The sequence below is a fragment of the Rattus norvegicus genome, chromosome 1 (genome assembly GCF_021556685.1).
Source record: "Rattus norvegicus strain SHRSP/BbbUtx chromosome 1, alternate assembly SHRSP_T2T, whole genome shotgun sequence".
NCBI lineage: Eukaryota > Metazoa > Chordata > Mammalia > Rodentia > Muridae > Rattus > Rattus norvegicus.
In genome coordinates, this window is record NC_141534.1 from 60832732 (window position 1) to 60859117 (window position 26386).

A 26386-nucleotide genomic window follows, 5' to 3' on the forward strand; every position below is an offset into this window, starting at 1 on the left:
GAGCACCAGTGGAAGGGGAAGCCCTGGGTCCTCCTAAGACTGAACCCCCAGTGAACTAGTCTATGGGGGAGGGCAGCAATGGGGGGAGGGATGGGAGGGAAACACCCATAAGGAAGGGGAGGGGAGGGGAGGGGGATGTTTGCCCGGAAACCGGGAAAGGGAATAACATTCGAAATGTATATAAGAAATACTCAAGTTAATAAAAAAAAAAAGTGGTGTTCCTGACACAATGAGGTCCATTGTCAATGGAGGTCCTGGGACAGTGGATGTGCTTCAACAGTTGAGGTCCTCAGAATATAGAGTAGAAGATATGGAGGTCCCAGGACAGGGGAAGTGCCATATCAATGGTGGTTCGAAACTGTGGAGGTGCTGCAACAGTCGAGTTCCTTCAAACTGGAAGACTTGTGACAGTGGAGTGGCTGAGTTTTTGGAGGTACTGCAAGAGTGGAGGTATTGTGACAGTTGAGGTGCTTCATCAGTTGAGGTCCTGTAACAGTGGAGTTCCTAAGACATTTCAGGTCCTTTGACAGTGGAGTAGCAGCTGGGACAGTGGATATGCTGCTACAATGGAGGTCTTGAAAAACTTCAATTGATGCACGAGTCAGGATCTTTGACCTAGGAGGTGATGGGACAGTACAGGTGTAGGAGAACCAGTAGAGGTGTGGCGACAATAGAAATGCTATAATAGTGAAAGCCTTGCAGCACTAGAGGTCCTGTGATAGTGGAAGTGCTTCGACAGTAGACGTACTGTGACAGAGGAGGTCCTGCCAATTCTAGTTTCAGAGGAAATAGATGTCCTGAAAAGTGGAGGTCGTTCAATAGTGGGCTTCATGTGATAGTTGAGGTGCTACCACAGTGAAAGTCCAACATCAGTGGGTGGACATGCTGTGCCAGTTGAGGTAATGGAACTTGGATTTCCTGAGTTATTGGAGGTCCTGTGACTGTGGGGTCCTGGGAGAGTAGAGGTGCTGAGACACTGCTCTGTGACATTGGATGATCTTGTGACAGTTTAGGTGCAGTGACAATGAAAGTCCAGCAACAGTACACATACTGTGACAGTAGATGTCCTGAAAATTGAGGGTCCTGACAATGCAGCCGCTGTTAGTGAGAAGGTCCTATGACACTGGAGGTCCAGTGATAGTGGAGGTACTGGGACAGAAGCCACACTGGAACAGTGGATGTCCTGCTACAGTGCACATCAAAGTGCTTGTAACGATGATGATTTTTGACCACTCTAACTTCATTTCACTACGCAAGGAATTGAGTCTGAGACAAGATAGTACCTTGTCATGGTGCTACTTGAATGCCACTAGTTTTAGAGTTACGTCTGAAGGTCTAGGCTGTGACAGAGGAGGTCCTTTGACAGTGATGGCCCTGCAAATTTGGACATCCTACAACACTGGAGCTCCTGCAACAGTGGAGGTCTTGAGACTCTAGATTTACATTGACATTGCAGGTCCTGCGGCAGTGGAATTTCTCTGCGAGGTGAGGTCCTGCAACATACTAGTTGCTGAGAGAATCAATTTTCTGCAACAGTGAAGGTCCTACAATAGTTCAGGTCCTGAAAAGTTGAGACTCTGTGAGAGTAGAAGTACAGGGAAAGTGTATGTCCTGTGCCAGGAGAGGCCCTGCAATTTGGAGGCCCTGAGAATGTGGAGTTGATTTGACAACAGAGTTTCTACCACACTGGTGTTCCTGTGACAGTGTCCAACAAAGTCCTTGTATTAGAGAAGAAATAATGCCAGCCAGCAATGACCATGGAAGTGATGATGATGGTTGATCACCCCAACATCATCTCGATTCTTCAAGTAATTTAGACCAAAACAATACATCTATTCATGGAGCTGCTTGAAGGGCAACAGCTTTACAAATACACCCAAAAGTATGGCTATCTAGAGCAAGGCAAGGCCAGCAAAATATTGTGTAAATAATAGCTGTGATGAGCTACTGCTATGGGCACACAATATTTCACAGGCACCTAAAGCCAAAGAATATTGTGTTGTACATCAATGGGAAAGTCAAAATTACCAACTTTGGCCTTAGTATCCCATTCCAATCAGGGTAAATGATGAACCAGCACTGCAGTACTTATACTTTTTGTGTTCCTGAACTCTTCTTTGGCAAATTTTATGACGTTCCAAAGAACTAAATTTGAACCTTAGGTGGAGTTTTATATTTCATGGCAGTCAGAAAGTTTCCATTTGACTCTCTCTTCATTCTAGAGTTGAGAAGACAGGTTGTAGCAGGAGTGTGTGGTGCCTCTGGTGTGGTGTCAGAAGGACCTACTTAGCCTCGTAATGACAGTCAACCCTAGATATAGGCCAAAAGTCACTGTGGTCATGATGCAACCCTAGTTCACCTAAGGCTAGACGCAGTTCCCAAATCCCTATGAGCAACTGATCCCCCTCAGGCCAGACCCTGTAAGTATAAGAGCAATGGAATATATAGGATTCCAAGTGCTGGAAACTAAGGACACTTCAACTGAACAAAAAAATAACCAGACCATGGCATCCTACTTCCTTCTGCAAAGGCAGGAAGTTCACAGGCAAGACAGCACAAAATAGGCTTGGACAGTCAGCACAGTGGAGGTGTGGGGAAAAAGCAGGTGCTAAGACAGTGGATGTCCTGCTACAGTGGCCTCCAAGTCCTTGTGAGGAAGAAGCACTTATGCCATCCAATAATGATCATGGCAATGATGACAATTGTGGTTAACCACTCCAACATCATCTTCAATAATTGAGACGAAAACAAGTAGATACCTTGTCATGAAGCTGTGTGAGGTTCAATGTCTTCATAAATGTATCTGAAAGTATGGCTACATAGTGAAAGACAAGGCATGGGAAATACTTATGCAGATATTAGCAGCCTGGATCTACTGTCAGGGGCACAGAATAAATACAGGACTTCAAAACAAATAAAATGGTGGATAAGAACAATAAAGTCAAAATCATAGACATTGGCCTTAGTACCCAAGACAAACCAGAGCAAATGCTGAACCTGTACTACAGTGCTAACACTTTTGATGCCCCTGAACTCTTCCTGTGTTATACTTATGATGGTCCAAAGAACCACATATGAATGTTAGTCTTACATTTTATGGTAGCTGAAAAAGTTACCTCTGTTTTAATATAGGAGCTGAAAAGACAGGTTGTGGCAGGTGTGCATCTTGACCACTGTGGGGTGTCAAGAGAGCTAGATGACCTGCTTAGCATTTAATAACAGTCAAACCCAGAAATATCAGTCATAGACATGATAATGCACCCCTGTTTCAAAGAAGATTGGGAGCGTTTCCCAAATCCCTATGAAGAAATGATACCTCTCAGGCCACACCCTGGAATTTTGGAAGTAGTACAACATGTTCCATTCAAAACACAAGACAAAGATTCATTACATCAAAGAAAGTCTAAGCGGATCATGGCATCCAACTGCTTATTGGAAGGACAGGCAATGCTGATGGCTGGCTTCATACCCAGGCTCAGACAGTGAGTCTAGTAATGGCTCCATTCTCTACCCTTAATGATTATGCTGCTGTCCCTCTAGGACTGGACTGCAGAGGAGTGGAAACCAACCCACCATTGACACATTGGACTTGTCAACCCCATGGCCTCATTTATGCCTTTGTCCATATTCTAGTCATAGAGCTTTCAGAAGAACCACTGGGACTGGCTTTCTTCTCAGGCCACTACAGATGACCTGGACAAAACATACATGCCAGAGTGTCTTCTTCCTTCATTCAACAAGCAGCCTCAGGCCGAACAGAAGCATCAACGAGAACACAGAAAACAACATATTATCTCTCTGTGCATGAGGAGAGGGCGAGTCTGTCCCCATCAGTGGCTGGCTAAGAGGATTCAAGGGATGGTCCAAGAAATTAGGAATATCCAAAGGAAGCAGTGTTCCTGTGCTCAATCAAGCAAGAAAACTCTCCTGGGACAGGACAGTATCTCTCCTGAGAAATGAGGGCTGGAGACAGCATCCAAAAAATAAGCGGCAGGCAGGCAAGGACAGGTACCTTTGTGCTTTGTTCTACCCAGTTTGCTCTGTGTTGCTTAGCTCTGTCTCTGGTATCAATTTCTGCAAAATCGTTTCTCTCTTAACTTTTTAAGTACTGTATGATTCTTCCGCCAATTCTTCTCCCTCTTCTAGATTTCTCCTCTTCCGAACAAGGACTCAATATGACTGATGTGTACCCCAGACGTCAGAGTTGTCCTGTTACCCCATGCCTTTACCAGGACGGTATCACCACCAAAAGGAAACGGTTCCCACAAGGTGAGGTCTAGAGGCCTATGGATTCATGCAATCTTCTAGGGGCAACTGATCCTTGCACATATGGCAATTAATCACAAGCAGTTTGGAACAAATTCTTATTTTGTCAAAAGTAACATCATTCTCCATTAAGCTTCAAAATAAATAACCAGCAAAGCCTTGTAATAAGTGATAGTGGTGTTGATAAAACAGTGCAGCACCCGTGACATTGTAGGTCCTTCAACAGTGGAGGCACTGAGAGACATTGTAGTTCGTGCAACAGTGGAGGCACTGAGATAGCGAAGGTCCTTTTACATTCAAGATCATGCAACAGTGGAGGTCCTGAAAGAGTGGGCGTCCTGAGACATTGGAGATGGGATTGGTACAGTGGAGGTCCTGAGACAATGAAGGTGTTGCAAGAATGGATGTCCTGCAACAGTGGAGTTCCTTGCACAGTAAAGGTCCTGCAATAGGGGTTGTCTTTAGACAGAGGAGGTCCTGCTACAGTGGAATTCCTGTGATAGCTGAAGTTTTGAGACAATGTCAGACCAGGCACAATGGAGATGCTGTGCCAGGAGAGGTTCTACACAAGTCGAGTTGGTGATAGAGTGGATGTTCTAAGACAGTGGAGATCTGGTGACAGTGGAGGTCCTGCACCATTGGAGGTTCTGGAACAATCGAGGTCCTGAGACAGTGCAGTTGCTCGGACATTGGAGTTTATGCACCATTGTAGGTCATGTGAGAGTGGAGGTGCTGGGACAGTAAAGGTGATGGGACAATGGAGGTCCTGTGACCGTTTTGGTGCTGCGATATTGGAGATCCTTCATCAGTTGAGGTCCTGGCACATTTGAGGTCCTGAAATATTGGATGTCCTGCATTATTGGAGGTCCTCAGTCAGTGGAGATGGGCCTGGGACAGCTGAGATCTGGTAAAAATGGGGGTGTTTCCACACTACACGTCATGCAACAGTAAATGTCCTGATACAATGCAGTTGTTCCAACACTGTAGGTTCTGCAATAGTTGGTTTGCTAGAACAGTGAAAGTGGAGATCCCGCATCAACAGAGGTCCTTTGACAGGGAATGCCCTGCAACAGTGAACATCCTTCAACATTGGAGGTCCTGCAACAGTGGATGTCATGAGTCAGTGCCATTGAACTGATGGTGGAGGTCCAACAACAGAGGAATTACTGTGCCAGTAGAGGTCCTGCAAAAGTCTGGCTGCTAAAAGAGTGCATGTTCTAAATTGGAGGTCCTGCAACAGTTAAGGTACTGCAACAGTCTAAGTATAGATACAGTGCATATCCTGTGCTAGTAGAGGTCTGGCACATTGGTGTTGCTCACCGTGAAGTTGATGAGACACTGAAAGTCCTGCCACAGTGGCGGTCCTTATAACAGTTGAGGTCCTGGAACAGTGGAAAAGCAGTGTGAATGGATAACCTGTGCCAGTAGAGTTCCTGCAGCTTGGAGGTCCTGAGAAAGTGGAAGGGCTGAGACAGTGGAGGTCTTTTGACAATGCAGGTCCTTATAACCGTGATATAGGAGGTCTTGCGACAATAGAGGTCCTTGAAACAGTTGAAGTGCTGTGACAGTGGATGTTCAGGGACAGTAGAATTCCTGTGCCAGTAGAGATCTTGCAGTTTGGAGGTACTGAGTCTGTGGAGTTTCCTGACAGCCGAGGTACTACCACAGTGGATGTCCTGTGACAAGGGAGTTCTTAGGGTAGTGCAGGTTCTGGGACAGTGGAAGTACTGCTACAATGGTTATCAAAATGCATGGAAAGAAGCAGCAAGGATGCCACCCAGACCAGACCATGGCAAATATAATGAAGATATTAATCCACCCCAACATCATATTGCTTCACCAAGGAATTGAGTCTGAGACACGTCTATACCTTCTCATGGAGCTCTTTGAAGTTCTACAGCTTTACGAATTCATCTGAAAGTCTGTGATAGTGCAGGCCTTAGACAATGTAAGACCAGCCACAATGGAGATCCTGTTCCAGTAGAAGTTCTGCAAAAGTCTAGTTGGTGATAGAGTGGATGTCCTGAGACAGTGGAAGTCTGGTGACAGTGGAGGTCCTGCACCATTAGAGGTTCTGGATCTTTCGAGGTCCTGAGACATGTAGGTGCTCAGACAATGGAGTTCCTGCAACAGTGTAGGTCCTGTGAGAGTGGAGGTGCTAGGAAAGTGAAGGTGATGGACAGTGTAGGTCCAGTGTAGGAATATTGTGTTCCTACAACATTGGAGGTCCTACAACAGTTGAGGCTCTTATACCGTGCAGTTCTTCCAACTTTGGAGGTCATGCAACTGAATAGGTCGTGGGAAAATTGAGGTTCTGGGACAGTAAGGGTGTTGGGACAATGGAGGTGCTATGTCACCTGAGGTCCTGGGACATTTGAGGTCCTGCAATATTGGAGGTCCTAAGACAGTGTAGATGACCTTGGAATAGTTGAAGTCTGGAATAAAGGGAGGCTCTGCACCAGTAAATGTCCTGAGACACTGGAGATCCTGCAGTTTGCCTGGACAGTGAAGGTCCTACAAAAGTGGAGGTCCTGTGACAATGGAGGTCATGAATCGGTGCATTGGCACTGACCGTAGAGAGCCAGCAGCAGTGGACTGTCTTTGCCAGTAGAGGTCCTGCAAGATTCTAGCTGTTGTGAAAGTGGATATCCTACAACATTGGAGAGCTGGCATTAGTGAATGCCCTGAGACAATGGAGATCCTGCAGGAGTTGGTTTGCTTGGACAGTGAAGGTGCTACAAAAGTGGAAGTCTTGCGTCAGTGGAGGGGCTTGGCAAAAATGGATGTGCTGCCACACTACTGGTCCAGCAACAGTGAATATCATGAGACAGTGCATTTGCAGTGACAGTGGAGCTCCAGCAACTGTGGAATTTTTGTGCCAGTAGAGGTCCTGCAAATTCTAGCTGCTGAGAGGGTCTATGTCCTGCAACCTTGTTGGTCCTGCAACAGTTGAGGTACTGCAACAGTGTAAGTCCAGCTACAGTGGATATCCTGTTATAGTAGAGGTCCTTTAAATTGGCCTTGGTGAGACAGTGGACGTCCTGTGATAGTGGAGGTCCTATGACACTGGAGGGGCTGGAACACTGGAGGTCATGCCAAAATTGCAGTTCTTGTAATGGTTGCGGTGTTGTGACAGTGGAAATCTAGCGACAGTGGACATTCTGTAGGACAGTAGAGGTCCTACAATATAAAAGTCCTTGGACAGTGGAGGTACTGACGCACTGGAGGTCCTGTGAGAACGGAGGTTCTTATAACAGCTGTGACACTAGAAGTACAGAAAATGTAAATGTCCTCTGATAGGAGAGCTCCAACAAACTGAAGTTGCTGAGAGACAGGAGGTCCTCCAACAGCAGCGGTCCTAAGACAGTAGAGATCCTGTAACAGTGGAGAGGCTGAGACCATGGAGGTCCTTTGACAGTGGACTACTTTGTAACAATAGACGTGCTATGACAAGGGGGTTGTACAATAGTAGAGGTCCTTGTTATAGTTGAGGTATTCCAACAGTGGAAGTTTATGGACAGTGACTTACAGTGCCCGTAAAGGTCTTGCAATTTGGAGGGTCTGAGACAGAGGAGTTGCCTGACCACAGACGCCCTACCACAATATTGGTCCTTTGACTGTGGAGGTGTTGGGATAGTTCAGGTGCTGGGACAGTGGAAGTTCTGCTACAGGGGTTATCAAAGTGCATGCAAAGAAGAAGCAATGGTGCCAGCCAAACATGACCATGGCAAATATAATGAAGTTTTTCATCCACCCCAACATCACCTTGCTTCTCCAATTGAGTCTGAGACAATTCTAATAACTTATCGTGAAACTGGTTGAAATTTTACAGCTTTACAAATACATCTGAAAGTCTTTCCACCGAGAGGAGGAAGGAGCCAAGGAAATATTTAGGCAAGTATTAGCAGGCTTTATCTATGGCTATGGGCACTGTATAAGTTCACAGTGACCTGAAACCAGATTATATTCTGTTAGAGAAGAACGGAAAAGTCAAAAGCATCGACTTTGGCCTTCAACTCAAGACAAACCTGGGCAAATGCTGAACTGGCAGCATGGTGCTTACCCTATTGGTGCACCTGATCTCTTCCTAGGACAACTTTATGATGGTGCAAAAAAATAAACAACAACAACGTATGGATCTTGGGAGTAGGCTTATATTTCACTGTTGTATTTGACTCTGTTGTCATACAACAGTTCAGAAGACAGGTTGTAGCAGGTGTGTACCCTGCTCACTGTGGGGTGTCAGAAGAGGCAGCTTAGCCTCTTAATAAAAGTCAATCCAAACTATGGGCTGACAGTCTCAGAGGTGATGATGTACCCCTGGTCAATGAAAACTGGAAGAGGTTCACAAATCCTTATGAAGAAGTGATCCCTCCCATGCCAGATACTCCAAAAGAGGAAGAAACGTAATATATTGAGGTTTGAGGTAAAATTTTATAGATTCATTGCATCAAAAAGGTATAACCAGAACATGGCATCCTATTGCTTAATGTAACAGCAAGTTATTCACAGGAATTGCTTCACAACACAGGCTCAGCAGCTTTGTCCAGTTACGGTCCCATTCTCTACCCTTGCTGATTTCCCTCTAAGACTAAATAGGAATAGAAGTGAACACAACATAGACACATTGTTCTCCTCATCTTCCAATGGCCTAGTGTATCCCTATGATCATAAGGCTAGTCAAAGAGGAAGCAAAGAGACATTGGGCATGCCCTTCTTCTTTTCAGGACACTCACGACAACACCCACAGTGAACAAAGCATACATACACACCAGAAGTGTCCTGTGTCTTCACTCAACAATCAGCCACACTTAGAAGAGCTGTAGCAACGAGAAAACAGAGGACAACCTACTTTCCTGCTGTCTCTCAGCAGAGAGCAGGACATTCCCCAGCTGGGGATTTCCCAGAGGTATTAAAGGATGAACCAATTCCAATGGGGAAATTCACTGATGAAGTTGTGTTGCTGCTTTCCTTCAAGAATGAAACATTACAAGGGGGTGGAGGAAGAGTTTTCTCCCAGAAATGAGGCCAAGGGAGATTGTCCAGAGAACAGGCAGATGCCAAAACCCACGTGCCTTTGTACTTTGTCCTTTCCAGTTTGCTCTGTGCTCATTCTTCCTCTGGCTCTGTTTTCCAGTTCCCCATAATTCTTAACTTCTTATATCCTCTAAGTATTTAATGATTCTTCCCCCAACCCAACCATCTCCCTCTTCTGGATTTCTTCTCTTCCCAGCAAGGACTCAATATGACTGCTGTGTAGCCCACTCTAGAGCGTGGTGCAGCTGAATGAATCCATTCACCTGAAGTTTATCACACTCTAAAAACACCAGCTTCCACAAAGTGAGGTGGAGAGTGGTATGAGCTCATGAAATCTTCCATAGGTTACTGGTCCTAGCACACATGGCATTTATCACAAGAGCTATAGAACAAAATCTTATGCTGTCAAAAGTAGCATCACATTTCATTCAGCCTCAAATCTAATAACCAGCAATGACTTTGAAAAATTGAAATTACATTTGCTGCAACAGTGCAGATCCTGTGAAGAGGTAGGTCCTGCGACAGTGGAGGCATGGAATAGCGCCGGTTCTGTGACAGTGAATGTCCTTTGAAAGTGGAGGCACTGATATCGTGGCGGTCAATCTACTTACAGGGGAGCTGCTGCACAATTGAAGGTTCTGCTACAGTGGATGTCCTGCAAAATTGGAATTGCTGATACAGGGGTATTCCTGTCACTGTAGAGATCCTGTGGCAGTGAAGTTGCAGAATCATGGGAGATCTTGCTTCAGTTGATGTCCTGAAACACTTTAGTTGCTACGGGTGGTGCTACGACAGTGGAATTCCTGGGATAGTGGAGGTTATATGACAGTGGGTGTCCTGAGACAGTTGTAGTGCTCCTACAGTGGAAGTCCTGCAATAGTAGTGTTGCTTGGACAGTCCAGTTCTTGGACAAAGGAGGTCCTGTGACACTTGAGATGCTGAGACTCTTGAGCTCCTGAACAGTAGAAGTGCTGTGATAGTTGAAGTGCTGAGACACTTGTGGTCCTGTAACAGTGGAGTTGACACACAGACAGTGGACTTCCTGAGGTAGTGGTGGTGCTTAAACAGTGGATGTCCTGTGACAGAGGAGGTCCTGCAATAGAGGAAGAACAATATATGCTGGCTGATGACCCAGAGCTTCCAGAAAATAGACCACCAACCAATATATATCAGAGGTTGGCATTATTTGAAACCAATGGGATGGAAGGCCCTTGGTCCTGTGGAGATGTGATGCTCGAACATAGGAGGAGGCTGGAGTGGTGGGTTTCGAAAAGTTGGGTGAGTTTAGGAGCAGCATCATAGTGGCAAAATGGAGGGAGGAGGGTGAAGATGTAGGAGTGGGCATTTGTGGATTGGCACCTAGAACGTTGGACATCATTTGAGATGTTAAAAACAGTGGAAATGATAAGGTTTACATTGTCTGACCCAAACCTAAGGGATACTACATAAGGAACACAAAAACCCACAGGTGCTCACCAGCAATCAGATAAAATTTGGCCTTTGGCGGTCTACTCCAAAGAAACTCTTCCAAGAACACTGTTTAGTTTTTTCAAACAAAGTTTAAAACTCTTAAGTGTACTCTCAAATCTGCCCTAATTTGCATAAATCAGTCAAAACTGTTGGCTTTGTAAATACTTCTATCTTGTCCCAATAGTCACATGCTGGTCATCCCAACAACAAGATACTTGTCAAGGTGGGAGTCAATCAACATGGGATCCTTTTTCAAACTCGGCATGCAGACCCTCAGCTCACCTTCACACACACACACACACACACACACACACACACACACACACAGAGAGAGAGAGAGACAGACAGACAGACACACAGACACAGATTCACAAACACATGCACACACACACACACAGACACACACACCCATGAGAGAGTGATAGATCGAAAGTGAGGTAGAGAGAGAGAGAGAGAGAGAGAGAGAGAGAATGAAAGAGAGTTCTTATCATCTACTTTCTTAATGCATATTGTGTGCTCTTGGAGTTGAGCACAGAGACTTGCACATGTAAACCAGTCCTGTACACCTAGGAACATTTTCTGATCAGTATTTTCTCTTCTTAATGCAGTTCTTAAATTATCTTTAAGAGAGTGTAGGGCATTAACCTACAATGAAATCTTGGACCTAAAGGTACATTTTAATACAAAGCTTACATATCACTTACAGATGACTCTAGTAGGAAGTACATTAAGTTCAGAACCATTCAATCAGAAACCCTTAATGTATATACCCCATTCTAACTGCCTTCACTTAACCTCATGTTTGGACCACTGTTCCTAGCTGGAGGTTCCTGTTTATCTCCCAGAATAAAAGGGAGGCTCCATGCTCAAGTGGAACAGCAGATTCAAGGTGGGACTGTTGGGTGACATTACCGTGAACACCAGGGACTGCCCCACAGAGGCAGGTAGTGGCCCTTTCTTTCCTCCTGGGGAATCATTATCTACATTGTCCTGAGCAGAGAAGGATCCTCTCATTCTAGCAGATGTTCTGGATGATACAAGGAATGTGAATAGATTATGAAATCACTTTACCACATTTCTTTTTCAGGCAGAGACCCTTGAGACCCTTGGCTCAGGAGTAACAGTTCCAGATAGCAAGGTGAGGTCAGTGTGGGCCCTGTGTTGACCTATGAATAGTTATTTATGTTAATCACCAAATCTTTAAAACTTACAGCATGTGAGAGAGAAGACTCCCAGGAGTCTCAGCTAAAACTAATCAGTGAGTTTTTAAGAACAAGAACAAGTAGGAAATTTAAATTCATGTGATTGCTACAAATAAAGCAAGACACTGTCATTAGATCACCTTTGTGTAAGGGCCCTGACGACATACACAACTTAAGATGTGAAGTGCTCAGCTAGCACGCTTCGTGGCATGAACCCAAGACACAGCTTCTCTGTGTCTCATCACCTCTGAAGCATGGTCCACAAACAATGGCAACAAACCTTCTCTTCCTCAGGGTTCAAAGTTACCTTTACTGTTAGTGATAGTTTCACAGTTAACTAACCTCTACTGGATAGACAGCTTTGACTAACCTTCTCTGAGCTTCTCCCAACCATGTACAGATGATACATACCTCTGAACATGAGGCCTGTTCCTCTCAGGCCTGCTGTTCTCCTTCCCAGATTAGAAACTGGATACCTTTCAAGCCTACATTCTTAAGTCATCTATCAACTTTGGGTACATGATAAGCACAACATGACATTGGGTGCCAAATAACACTTTCCTACCTGACAATGAATATGATCCAGGGGTACCAAACATGGAAACTGGTCAGGTAAGGTCAGGTAACCCCCATGCTATCTCCATGTGGAGATGAAGGTTGACACACCTTCCCAAGCAGACTTTCTCAGTTTTCTCAGCCCACACAGCAGTCCTTTGCTGAGCTTCCTTACTCCCAGTGACTGATGAGAGTACATGAGAAGATGCCTGATTTCTGGAAAGCGCTGGGCCCCATGACCCACAGTAGCAGCAGCTTCTGATCACAGGTGATTTCAGGAACTGAAAATGCCTAATGTTCCTGTGTTGATTTGAATATGCTCAGCCCAGGGAGTGGGACTATTTGCAGATGAGCCCTCATTGCAAAGGTGTAGCCTTGATTGAGGAAGTGTGTCACTGTTGATGTGACCCTTATGTTCCTTGTCCTAGCTGCATGAAAATCAGTTTTCTAGTAGCGGCCTTCAGATGATGATGTAGAACACCCAGCTCCTCCTGTACCATGTCTGCCTAGATGCTGCCATGCTCCCACCTTGATGATAATGAACCAAACTGCTGAACTTGTAAGCCAAACCCAAAGCAGTGTTCTTCTTATAAGATTTGCATTGGTCATGGTGTCTGTTAATAGCAGGAAAACACTAAGTAAGTCACTTTCTACCACAGATTACGAGGTTAATTGAGTGATGTCATCACCTGAGGAGACATGGCCTCTTATTAAGGTTCTAATCTCCTAAGTAATTGCAGGCTCTCTTCTGGCCTAGGCATTGGCTATAATATTAATCTTCCCAGTGTCTTTTTCTCTGTAAACTATACATTTTGCATTTCTATTTGCCCCATTTGCTCTTTTTCATTGAAGTCCTATAACCTCAGTATAACAGAGGCCATACTGGGCTCTCTTCAAATTTTCATCGAAGAAATTTGTTTATTACTTTTTAATTTAGCCTCAGGTAGGTTTTTATGATGTGGGCTGAAGGAAGCCACATTTTTGTAAAAGCATCATACAAATTATCCCAGGCCAGTTACAAATATTATTGCCTTCTGAATCCCCTTGTCCTGGGCTTCCACATTCTGGATAGGTCTTGGCACTCCTGACTCCCAACCTCCTGCCAGTATACCCCATTAAACTCTTCTTAGAGCACTGGGCCACTTCTAGTTCAAAGTTCTGAATTCTTGCATATTTTCCAAAACAAGTAACAAGCACAAACTGGCATGGTCAGGTATCACACAGCTCTATTACATCCCCTTCCGCATTAGTTACCTTTGTATTTCTGTGACAGAAATGCCATGAGCACAGCAAACTATAAAACATGTAGGCGATTAGTGATCCTATTTCACAGACCACCTGTTACCATAGGTTAAGTTCCATGACTACAGGGCACAGTGGAAGGAGAAGGAAGCAGAGGACTCACATCTGGAATCACAAGTACAAAGCAGAGAGTGCACAGGGAGTGGTGCAGAGCACTAAAACCTCAAAGCCCAGCCCCACTGGCATTCTTTCTCCAGCAAGGGCACACCTCCTGAATCTTCCCAAACAGGGTCAACAACTGGCAAAGGAGTACTCAAATGCCTGAGACAGTGGAGGATCGCTCATACAAAATGTCATGGTGATTCAGGAATTCGAATTAGTAACAGAGAGAACCTTCACTCTGGGTCAATGTGTGTTGCTGCAAAGCCAGCAAGCTGCTCTCCCTCCTCTTGAACATAAGATGTGGATTAAGTACAAATGTAAACAAGCATCTCCATGGAAAATCAACAGCCCTGTTAATCTGGTCATACTTATAGGATAAGTCCAGAGGTGCTGGATACTGAAATCACAGAAGAAGCCAACACAAACTCAAACCGTTTAGTCTATAGGAATAAAAATACCAAAGAAGCCAAAATGGGTAACGATATGGAGCAAACACTCACTCACTCAGCAGATAAAATTACACCTAGCCCTTACTCACAGACCTACTTCATAAACAGTGTACATTCTGCTGGTACCTACTCAACACAATCCTAAATGCTGCAATCAAACCAAATGGTTTCTTACTTTGTTGAGTATGACCTAAAAACACTGAAGTACTCTGAAGGAGGTTAATGGAATCTTCTCAGGGCCTGGGGAAGATGGCTGAGGGAGTACAGATTAACAAAGCAACACAACCCAATTTCCCCACCAGCAAGCAGAAACCGGCCTGATGTCAGTTGCCAATTCCTGAGGGTTTAAGAGAAGCCTACAGACTGGAAGGACTGAGGTAGGTGAGATTAAAGTACAGTTACACTGAATGCTCACTTGAGGAATGGGAAGGGTAGCAACTGGAAAGTACTCGGTGTGTGTGTGTGTGTGTGTGTGTGTGTGTGTGTGTGTGTGTGTGTGTGTTCCATGCATGTGTTTCTGTGTGAGTGTGGTTCGGTTGTTGCTGTTGTGTGCTTAATTTGAGACAGAGTGTTACCACAAACTGAAGCTGTCCTAAAACTCACCCTGTACACAAGGGTGGTTTGGACAGTAAAGAGACCTTCTCTCTCATGAAAGGGGGATTAATGATGTGTAGCACAAGCTTTGTGTGAATGTAAATTTCAAAATCTGAAGATTTTATAAATCTTCTTTGGCTTGCTTTAACAATGCTGGTGATTATAGCAATACATGGTACACTGAGGACAGAACAGAATATATAGTGTGAGCTTTTGAGATGGTTCAGAGGTGAAAGGAATAGCTGATGATCTGAGTTTAGTTCCAGAGGCACTGTTAATAATCAAACACAAATGTAGCCGACTTTTATCCTGTGTAAAAATCAGTCAGGGCATCCAGTCATCTAAAGTCTGGAAGCTGGGGAAGGGAACATGGAAAATGAATATCCTAGTAAGAGCACCATTGGAAGGGGAAGCCCTGGGTCCTGCTAAGACTGAACCCCCAGTGAACTAGATTGTTGGGAGGAGGGTGACAAGTGGGGGAGGATGGGGAGGAGGGAAGGGGATGTTTGCACGGAAACTGGGAAAGGGAATACTGAAAATGTATATAAAAATTACTCAAGTTAATATATATATACACTGAGGTCAACCCTAGATAGGGCATAGAGCAATCCATACATCATGGGATTCAACGGGGTGTTTTATGAAAGGGCTATTTCCCAGGAGCACACCTGTGTGTCATGGCCTCCCTTCCAGCAAGGTATTTGGATCTCCAGTGCTAAACACTGTCTCTTCCTTTGCAGAAGTGAAACATAATAAAAATTCACACTTCACAGTACAGTGAATAGCAGTAATCGCGAAAGGTGTAAATAGAACCGATGAGTACCAGAGTATGTGGATTGATGTTGTATGAAATGTGTGTGGATCCCGTGCAGTATCCTCTTCCATGTTCCTACATACTGAGCAACGACCCTGTACAATTTCTCTCTAGACAGAACCATCTGGAATTCACTCACTGAGGGACTTATGCCCTGGAGTGGCAGCTACAGGTAGGACTTGTGCAACCATGTCACGAAGCGAAGAGACAGAGATGCATGGATTAAATGGAGAGAAGCAGATTGGAATGGTGGAGAGGCTAACCTGCCAACAACTCCAAACCCCCAGCAGGATGACAATGGAGAACAGCGAGCAGTTTCCCAGCCAGCCTCACTCTCCATAGCCAGACTTCTTCCAGTCCTTCCATTTTCCCAAGGAAAGAAAAGTTCAAAAAGCAGGGACAGGGAAAGAAAAACTGCTCTACTCCCAGGAGCCAAGGGCAAACCCCCTGGCACCTCCCTGTCTGAGCCCATAAGCAGCCACAGCCCAGTCCTGGGATCATCTCTAGAGGCTCAGGGACCCAGGCAGATGAGCCCTTGAATCACAAAGGGTTCCTCTACAGCATTCTATGGGTGTCAGTCCTGAGTCCCTGAGCCTGAGGTGCTCTGCACAGCTATTCAGAGAAGCCTTCTCCTGATCTCTGTACAAAGATCTCTGTGTTGGATGTCAGAGGAGAGTGTCCACCCAGCATGGGTTGGGGCTCTGGCCCTCTAATCTGTTGGTCCATGTTAACTTCTCCACAGAGAAAGCTTATGAGCTTTGCTGATGCATCCATTTGGCGTTTGGGGGATTCAAACTCAAGTCTCTGCCTAGTCCTGCAGCTTTGTCTCAGGTGTTTGATGATAACCTAGAGCCTTTCTGAGGACTTATGAGAACAGTGTCCTCTTGATGGGTCAGTTTAGAAACAGCTTTGTCTTTAAAAAAAGAAAACTATACCATCAGTTTGAGGCTAATCCTTCAGAATTCAAAGATAACGTGACACCCTGAGTGTAGACATGAGGACTTTAAAGCAGGATGCAGAGTAAGCATTCAAAACAGAGAACTATGGACAGCTAAACATCTTACAGGGTTTTATTTCTAACAGCCTAAAGTCTTTCCATAGCCCATAGAAGCCACAGTCTCAGAGTCCTTCCCAACCATGTTGACAGGTCCTATTGTGACCTCATGAGGAGCGATTGTGAGGCGGCCCAGCAAACACATATTTAGCTGTTGCCAGGCCTGGAATTCTTTGAGTGCTTTGAGAGGAGGTGCGGAGTGGAGCCCTCTGCGACTTGGTTGTATCTAGTGAGCTGTGTGTGGTTGTATCGAATTTTACTGTACTGTGTATATGTGTATGTATCAGTGTGTGTAAGAGAGTGTGTGTTGACAGATTGGCCTGTGTGTGAGTGCGTGTACACTTTTGCCTGTGTGTTTGTCAGTATATGTAGGAGTGTGTGAGTTTACAGGTTTGTATGTGTGTATGTGTTTGTATGTGTGTATGTCTTCTTGTGCGTATGTGTATCCCTGTGTGTATGTGTGTATGTGTCTGACGTGTGTTTTTCCAGCTTTGCTTGTGTGTAAGTATGCGTGTTTTGTGTGAATCTGGGTGTTTGTAAGAGTTTGTGTGAGTATAAGTTCACTTCTGTGTAGTTCTGTGTGTGTGCCTGTGTGTGTGCCTGTGCCTGTGTGAGTGCCTGTGTGTGTGTGTGTGTGTGTGTGTCTGTGTGTGCACGTGCCCATCCCCTTTTGCCCCTTGTATCTATATTACCTGCACCTCAGTGCAAGAGAGTGTAGAGGCCAGAAGTCACCCCGGCTGCTGTTCCTGAGGTAGGTTCTCAACCTTATTTTCAAGACAGGCTCTCTCACTGGCCTGCAGCTGCCCAAGTATCTGGGCTGGCTGACCAGTCGCTCCCAGGCATTTGGTATGCCAACCCCATAATATCAGTTTAAAGGCCTATGTAGATGGCTGGCTGCCTATTTCTTGATTGATTGATTTTTGGATGACTTCAAGAGAAAGAATTAGGTCACATATTGCCACGCCACTGGCTATTTCCTTATTGGGGTTTTGTTTTTTGTTTTATTTATTTATTTATTTATTTATTATGGATTGCTGGTTTCATTTTTTAGTGGTTTTTATGTTCTCACATGCTATATTACTGCTTTGATTATTTACGGTTCTGCATTCGGATGATTAACTCTATCTCCATTTTCTTTTTTTTTTTTTTATTAACTTGAGTATTTCTTATATACATTTCGAGTGTTATTCCCTTTCCCGGTTTCTGGGCAAATATCCCCCTCCCCCCTCCCCTTCCTTATGGGTGTTCCCCTCCCAACCCTCCCCCCATTGCCGCCCTCCCCCCATACACTAGTTCACTGGGGGTTCAGTCTTAGCAGGACCCAGGGCTTCCCCTTCCACTGGTGCTCTTACTAGGATATTCATTGCTACCTATGGGGTCAGAGTCCAGGGTCAGTCCATGTATAGTCTTTAGGTAGTGGCTTAGTCCCTGGAAGCTCTGGTTGCTTGGCATTGTTGTACTTTTGGGGTCTCGAGCCCCTTCAAGCTCTTCCAGTTCTTTCTCTGATTCCTTCAATAGGGGACCTATTCTCAGTTCAGTGGTTTGCTGCTGGCATTCGCCTCTATATTTGCTGTATTCTGGCTGTGTCTCTCAGGAGCGATCTACATCCGGCTCCTGTCGGTCTGCTCTTCTTTGCTTCATACATCTTGTCTAATTGGGTGGCTGTATATGTATGGGCCACATGTGGGGCAGGCTCTGAATGGGTGTTCCTTCAGTCTCTGTTTTAATCTTTGCCTCTCCCTTCCCTGCCAAGGGTATTCTTTTTCCTCATTTAAAGAAGGAGTGAAGCATTCACATTTTAATCATCCGTCTTGAGTTTCGTTTGTTCTAGGGATCTAGGGTAATTCAAGCATTTGGGCTAATAGCCACTTATCAATGAGTGCATACCATGTATGTCTTTCTGTGATTGGGTTAGCTCACTCAGGATGATATTTTCCAGTTCCAACCATTTGCCTACGAATTTCATAAACTCGTTGTTTTTGATAGCTGAGTAATATTCCATTGTGTAGATGTACCACATTTTCTGTATCCATTCCTCTGTTGAAGGGCATCTGGGTTCTTTCCAGCTTCTGCTATTATAAATAAGGATGCGATGAACATAGTGGAGCACGTGTCTCTTTTATATGTTGAGGCATCTTTTGGGTATATGCCCAAGAGAGGTATAGCTGGATCCTCAGGCAGTTCAATGTCCAATTTTCTGAGGAACCTCCAGACTGATTTCCAGAATGGTTTTACCAGTCTGCAATCCCACCAACAATGGAGGAGTGTTCCTCTTTCTCCACATCCTCGCCAGCATCTGCTGTCACCTGAGTTTTTGATCTTAGCCAATCGCACTGGTGTGAGGTGAAATCTCAGGGTTGTTTTGATTTGCATTTCCCTTATGACTAAAGATGTTGAACATTTCTTTAGGTGTTTCTCAGCCATTCGGCATTCCTCAGCTGTGAATTCTTTGTTTAGCTCTGAACCCCATTTTTTACACTTGATCTTAGCCAAAAGGCCGAGAAGCGATGAACCCCATTTTTTAATAGGGTTATTTGTTTCCCTGCGGTCTAACTTCTTGAGTTCTTTGTATATTTTGGATATAAGGCCTCTATCTGTTGTAGGATTGGTAAAGATCTTTTCCCAATCTGTTGGTTGCCGTTTTGTCCTAACCACAGTGTCCTTTGCCTTACAGAAGCTTTGCAGTTTTATGAGATCCCATTTGTCGATTCTTGATCTTAGAGCATGAGCCATTGGTGTTTTGTTCAGGAAATTTTTTCCAGTGCCCATATGTTCCAGATGCTTCCCTAGTTTTTCTTCTATTAGTTTGAGTGTGTCTGGTTTGATGTGGAGGTCCTTGATCCACTTGGACTTAAGCTTTGTACAGGGTGATAAGCATGGATCGATCTGCATTCTTCTACATGTTGACCTCCAGTTGAACCAGCACCATTTGCTGAAAATGCTATCTTTTTTCCATTGGATGGTTTTGGCTCCTTTGTCAAAGATCAAGTGACCATAGGTGTGTGGGTTCATTTCTGGGTCTTCAATTCTATTCCATTGGTCTATCTGTCTGTCTCTGTACCAATACCATGCAGTTTTTATCACTATTGCTCTGTAATACTGCTTGAGTTCAGGGATAGTGATTCCCCCTGAAGTTCTTTTATTGTTGAGGATAGCTTTAGCTATCCTGGGTTTTTGGTCATTCCAGATGAATTTGCAAATTGTTCTGTCTAACTCTTTGAAGAATTGGATTGGTATTTTGATGGGGATTGCATTGAATCTGTAGATCGCTTTTGGTAAAATGGCCATTTTTACTATACTAATCCTGCCAATCCATGAGCATGGGAGATCTTTCCATCTTCTGAGGTCTTCTTCAATTTCTTTCCTCAGTGTCTTGAAGTTCTTATTGTACAGATCTTTTACTTCCTTGGTTAAAGTCACACCGAGGTACTTTATATTATTTGGGTCTATTATGAAGGGTGTCGTTTCCCTAATTTCTTTCTCGGCTTGTTTCTCTTTTGTATAGAGGAAGGCTACTGATTTATTTGAGTTAATTTTATACCCAGCCACTTTGCTGAAGTTGTTTATCAGCTTTAGTAGTTCTCTGGTGGAACTTTTGGGATCACTTAGATATACTATCATGTCATCTGCAAATAGTGATATTTTGACCTCTTCTTTTCCGATCTGTATCCCTTTGATCTCCTTTTGTTGTCTGATTGCTCTGGCTAGAACTTCAAGAACTATATTGAATAAGTAGGGAGAGAGTGGGCAGCCTTGTCTAGTCCCTGATTTTAGTGGGATTGCTTCAAGTTTCTCTCCATTTAGTTTAATGTTAGCAACTGGTTTGCTGTATATGGCTTTTACTATGTTTAGGTATGGGCCTTGAATTCCTATTCTTTCCAGGACTTTTATCATGAAGGGGTGTTGAATTTTGTCAAATGCTTTCTCAGCATCTAATGAAATGATCATGTGGTTCTGTTCTTTCAGTTTGTTTATATGATGGATCACGTTGATGGTTTTCCGTATATTAAACCATCCCTGCATGCCTGGGATGAAGCCTACTTGATCATGGTGGATGATTGTTTTGATGTGCTCTTGGATTCGGTTTGCCAGAATTTTATTGAGTATTTTTGCGTCGATATTCATAAGGGAAATTGGTCTGAAGTTCTCTTTCTTTCTTGTGTCTTTGTGTGGTTTAGGTATAAGAGTAATTGTGGCTTCGTAGAAGGAATTCGGTAGGGCTCCATCTGTTTCAATTTTGTGGAATAGTTTGGATAATATTGGTATGAGGTCTTCTATGAAGGTTTGATAGAATTCTGCACTAAACCCGTCTGGACCTGGGCTCTTTTTGGTTGGGAGACCTTTAATGACTGCTTCTATTTCCTTAGGAGTTATGGGGTTGTTTAACTGGTTTATCTGTTCCTGATTTAACCTCGATACCTGGTATCTGTCTAGGAAATTGTCCATTTCCTGAAGATTTTCAAATTTTGTTGAATATAGGTTTTTATAGTAAGATCTGATGATTTTTTGAATTTCCTCCGAATCTGTAGTTATGTCTCCCTTTTCATTTCTGATTTTGTTAATTTGGACACACTCTCTGTGTCCTCTCGTTAGTCTGGCTAAGGGTTTATCTATCTTGCTGATTTTCTCAAAGAACCAACTTTTGGTTCTGTTGATTCTTTCTATGGTCCTTTTTGTTTCTACTTGGTTGATTTCAGCTCTGAGTTTGATTATTTCCTGCCTTCTACTCTTCCTGGGAGTATTTGCTTCTTTTTGTTCTACAGCTTTTAGGTGTGCTGTCAAGCTGCTGACATATGCTCTTTCCTGTTTCTTTCTGCAGGCACTCAGCGCTATGAGTTTTCCTCTTAGCACAGCTTTCATTGTGTCCCATAAGTTTGAGTATGTTGTATCTTCATTTTCATTAAATTCTAAAAAGTTTTTAATTTCTTTCTTTATTTCTTCCTTGACCAGGTTATCATTGAGTAGAGCATTGTTCAATTTCCACGTATATGTGGGCATTCTTCCCTTATTGTTATTGAAGACCAGTTTTAGGCCGTGGTGGTCCGATAGCACGCATGGGATTATTTCTATCTTTCTGTACCTGTTGAGGCCCGTTTTTTGACCAATTATATGGTCAATTTTGGAGAAAGTACCATGAGGAGCTGAGAAGAAGGTATATCCTTTTGCTTTAGGATAGAATGTTCTATAAATATCCGTTAAGTCCATTTGGCTCATGACTTCTCTTAGTCTGTCTACATCACTGTTTAATTTCTGTTTCCATGATCTGTCCATTGATGAGAGTGGGGTGTTGAAATCTCCCACTATTATTGTGTGAGGTGCAATGTGTGTTTTGAGCTTTAGTAAAGTTTCTTTTACGTATGTAGGTGCCCTTGTATTTGGGGCATAGATATTTAGGATTGAGAGTTCATCTTGGTTGATTTTTCCTTTGATGAATATGAAGTGTCCTTCCTTATCTTTTTTGATGACTTTTAGTTGGAAATTGATTTTATTTGATATTAGAATGGCTACTCCAGCTTGCTTCTTCTGACCATTTGCTTGGAAAATTGTTTTCCAGCCTTTCACTCTGAGGTAGTGTCTGTCTTTGTCTCTGAGGTGTGTTTCCTGTAGGCAGCAGAATGCAGGGTCCTCGTTGCGTATCCAGTTTGTTAATCTATGTCTTTTTATTGGGGAGTTGAGGCCATTGATATTGAGAGATATTAAGGAATAGTGATTATTGCTTCTCGTTATATTCATATTTGGATGTGAGGTTATGTTTGTGTGCTTTCATTCTCTTTGTTTTGTTGCCAAGACGATTAGTTTCTTGCTTCTTCTAGGGTATAGCTTGCCTCCTTATGTTGGGCTTTACCATTTACTATCCTTTGTAGTGCTGGATTTGTAGAAAGATATTGTGTAAATTTGGTTTTGTCATGGAATATCTTGGTTTCTCCATCAATGTTAATTGAGAGTTTTGCTGGATACAGTAACCTGGGCTGGCATTTGTGTTCTCTTAGGGTCTGTATAACATCAGTCCAGGATCTTCTGGCCTTCATAGTTTCTGGCGAGAAGTCTGGTGTGATTCTGATAGGTCTCCCTTTATATGTTACTTGACCTTTTTCCCTTACTGCTTTTAATATTCTTTCTTTATTTTGTGCATTTGGTGTTTTGACAATTATGTGACGGGAGGTGTTTCTTTTCTGGTCCAATCTGTTTGGAGTTCTGTAGGCTTCTTGTATGTCTATGGGTATCTCTTTTTTTAGGTTAGGGAAGTTTTCTTCTATGATTTTGTTGAAGATATTTACTGGTCCTTTGAGCTGGTAGTCTTCACTCTCTTCTATACCTATTATCCTTAGGTTTGATCTTCTCATTGAGTCCTGGATTTCCTGTATGTTTTGGACCAGTAGCTTTTTCTGCTTTACATTATCTTTGACAGTTGAGTCAATGATTTCTATGGAATCTTCTGCTCCTGAGATTCTCTCTTCCATCTCTTGTATTCTGTTGGTGAAGCTTGTATCTACAGCTCCTTGTCTCTTCTTTTGGTTTTCTATATCCAGGGTTGTTTCCATGTGTTCTTTTTTGATTGCCTCTATTTCCATTTTTAATTCCTTCAACTGTTTGATTGTGTTTTCCTGGAATTCTTTCAGGGATTTTTGTGTCTCCTCTCTATGGGCTTCTACTTGTTTATTTATGTTTTCCTGGAATTCTTTCAGGGATTTTTGTATCTCCTCTCTATGGCCTTCTACTTGTTTATTTATGTTTTCCTGGAATTCTTTCAGGGATTTTTGCGATTCTTTCAGGCATTTTTGCAATTCCTCTCTGTAGGCTTCTACTTGTTCTCTAAGGGAGTTCTTCATGTCTTTCTTGAAGTCCTCCAGCATCATGATCAAATATGATTTTGAAACTAGATCTTGCTTTTCTGGTGTGTTTGGATATTCCATGTTTGTTTTGGTGGGAGAATTGGGCTCCGATGATGGCATGTAGTCTTGGTTTCTGTTGCTTGGATTCCTGCGCTTGCCTCTCGCCATCAGATTATCTCTAGTGTTACTTTGTTCTGCTATTTCTGACAGTGGCTAGACTGTCCTATAAGCCTGTGTGTCAGGAGTGCTGTAGACCTGTTTTCCTCTCTTTCAGTCAGTTATGGGGACAGAGTGTTCTGCTTTCGGGCGTGTAGTTTCTCCTCTCTACAGGTCTTCAGCTGTTCCTGTGGGCCTGTGTCTTGAGTTCACCAGGCAGCTTTCTTGCAGCAGAAAATTTGGTCTTACCTGTGGTCCCGAGGCTCAGGTTCGCTCGTGGGGTGCTGCCCAGGGGCTCTCTGCAGCGGCAGCAACCAGGAAGACCTCTGCCGCCCCTTCCGGGGGCTTCAGTGCACCAGGGTTCCAGATGGTCTGTGGCTTTTTCCTCTGGCGTCCGAGATGTGTGTGCAGGGAGCAGTCTCTTCTGGTTTCCCAGGCTTGTCTGCCTCTCTGAAGGTTTAGCTCTCCCTCCCACGGGATTTGGGTGCAGAGAACTGTTTATCCGGTCTGTTTCCTTCAGGGTCCGGTGGTGTCTCTGGCAGGTGTCCTGCTGATCCTGGGCCCTCCCCCACGGGAGCCCAGAGGCCTTATACAGTTTCCTCTTGGGCCAGGGATGTGGGCAGGGGTGAGCAGTGTTGGTGGTCTCTTCCGCTCTGCAGCCTCAGGAGTGCCCACCTGACCAGGCGGTTGGGTCTCTCTCTCACCGGGTCTGGCTATCTCCATTTTCAATGTCCTGCGGTTTCATCCTTTTACATTATTCCTGTTTCTCTATTTATTGAGTACAAGCAATCATTGGCTTAGACTTGATACAAATTTGCCCTTTGTGACACTTTGCCTCTTCGGCCTTTGTTTAAGGTTTACTGTTCACTGATATTTAACTGCCTTATTCCTTGTGGTTGGTTAATTTTAATTTTCAGTATTTTGCTCTGGAGAGTTGTGGATTTTTGTAGATCACTAGGTCCTGAAATTCAATGGAGTTTTCCCTTAAGTGTTGGCTTTTTATATTTGTTTGTTTTGTCTTATACTAATTCTTTCTCCTCTCGTTTCTTTCATCTGTTTTTTTTTTTTTTTCTTCAATGAACATCTATTCATAGTATTGACCATCTTTGGCCGCCCAATCCTATTGTAGTATGACGATTTTTATTTTCATCATTGCATTTAGTATGTGTGTGCTCTTGGCTTTCTCTTTTGGGGTTGGTTATTTGGGTGGCTTTTACTTATGACTCTTCATATTTTCCCCTTAACTTTTTCATAATTTTGCTTTATTTTTCTAGTCTAGTTTTTACTTTGTCTTTGTTTGTTTTTTTTTTTTCTTTTTCTTTTGTTTGTTTCTTTTAGGTACCACAAGTGTAATTTTAGCTCCTATATTGCTCCATCTTTTTCATTATTTGATTCCATTTTTGTTATTTTTAGGTAGCATTAGTACTGATAAAATGCCTACAGAGACTGAGGAGGAGTTACCAACCCCTACACCCGAGCCCAGTATCTCTGAGGAGGGCAACTTCCATTCCCAATACCAAGTATTGGGGACAATTGGGCAAGGGGGCAACGCCAAAGTCCTCCTGGCCCACCACCGGCTCACAGGAACCCCGGTGGCTGTCAAAGTTCTGCGAAAGGACAAGCAGTGGTTCCAGCCAGCCATGATGGAAGCAAACATAATGAGAAAGAACAACCACCCCAACATAGTGTCTCTCATACAAGTTATTGAAAAGGAAACGAGAATATACCTCATAATGGAGCTGGTGGAAGGCCAAGAACTCTACCAGTACATCAGAGAGTCAGGGCACATAGAGGAGGATGAGGCCCGGCAAATATTTGAACAGATATTGTCAGCAGTGAGCTACTGCCATGGAAAGGGGATTGTTCACCGAGACCTCAAACTGGACAATATAATGATTGATAAAAACAAAAAGGTCAAAGTCATCGACTTTGGGCTTAGCACCCAATTTCAACCTGGAAAAATGCTAAACCACCACTGCGGCACTTACTCCTTTTGTTCCCCTGAACTTCTCCTTGGCCATCGGTATGACGGGCCGAAGGATGATATGTGGATTATAGGAGTGGTCTTGTACTGTATGGTAGTGGGAAAGCTCCCATTTGATTCAGTGATCATCCAAGAACTGCAAAGACAAGTAGTGGCAGGGGTATATCCTGCTCCCTGTGGGGTTTCAAAAGAACTGGAGGACCTCCTTAGTAAATTACTGAGGGTAAATCCCAACTTTAGACCAACAGCAAGAAAGGCGATGAAACACCCTTGGTTCAAAGAACACTGGAACGGATTGATAGGTCCCTATGAAGAACTGCTTCCCCTCACACCAGACCCGGCCATTTTGGATGCCATGAAAAGCATTGGATTCCAAGCCTCTGTAGTAAAACACTCTTTAAAACAAAGAAAATATAATGAGGAAATGGCAACTTATTTCTTTCTACAAAAGCAGGCTCTCCAGGGGGATGGCTGCACAGCCCAGGCACAGCAAGTGAGTCCCGTTGGAGCACCATTCCCTAGCCTTGATCCTGCTGCTGCTTTTAGATTAGAACCAAAGAGGAGTTGA

General features: G+C 43.8%; 1 protein-coding gene across 1 annotated transcript; it reads left to right on the top strand.

Annotated features, from left to right (window-relative positions):
• Positions 1-229: 229 nt before the first annotated feature.
• On the top strand, positions 230-26386 carry LOC134484871 (sperm motility kinase Y-like). The gene is made up of 4 exons (XM_087602458.1): positions 230-450; positions 1457-1485; positions 4147-4269; positions 25248-26386. The coding sequence occupies exons 1-4, from the start codon at positions 230-232 to the stop codon at positions 26384-26386; spliced, it is 1512 nt and encodes a 503-aa protein (XP_087458584.1).

What these genes read in the sequence shown, in the direction of transcription:
- LOC134484871 (XM_087602458.1), top strand. Translation starts at nt 230, where the DNA reads ATGAGGTCCATTGTCAATGGAGGTCCTGGGACAGTGGATGTGCTTCAA. An exon ending in GAGGTACTGCAAGAGTGGAG is followed by an intron (nt 451 to 1,456) that starts GTATTGTGACAG and finishes TTGACATTGCAG; the next exon opens with GTCCTGCGGCAGTGGAATTT. An exon ending in AAGGAAACGGTTCCCACAAG is followed by an intron (nt 4,270 to 25,247) that starts GTGAGGTCTAGA and finishes TGTTATTTTTAG; the next exon opens with GTAGCATTAGTACTGATAAA.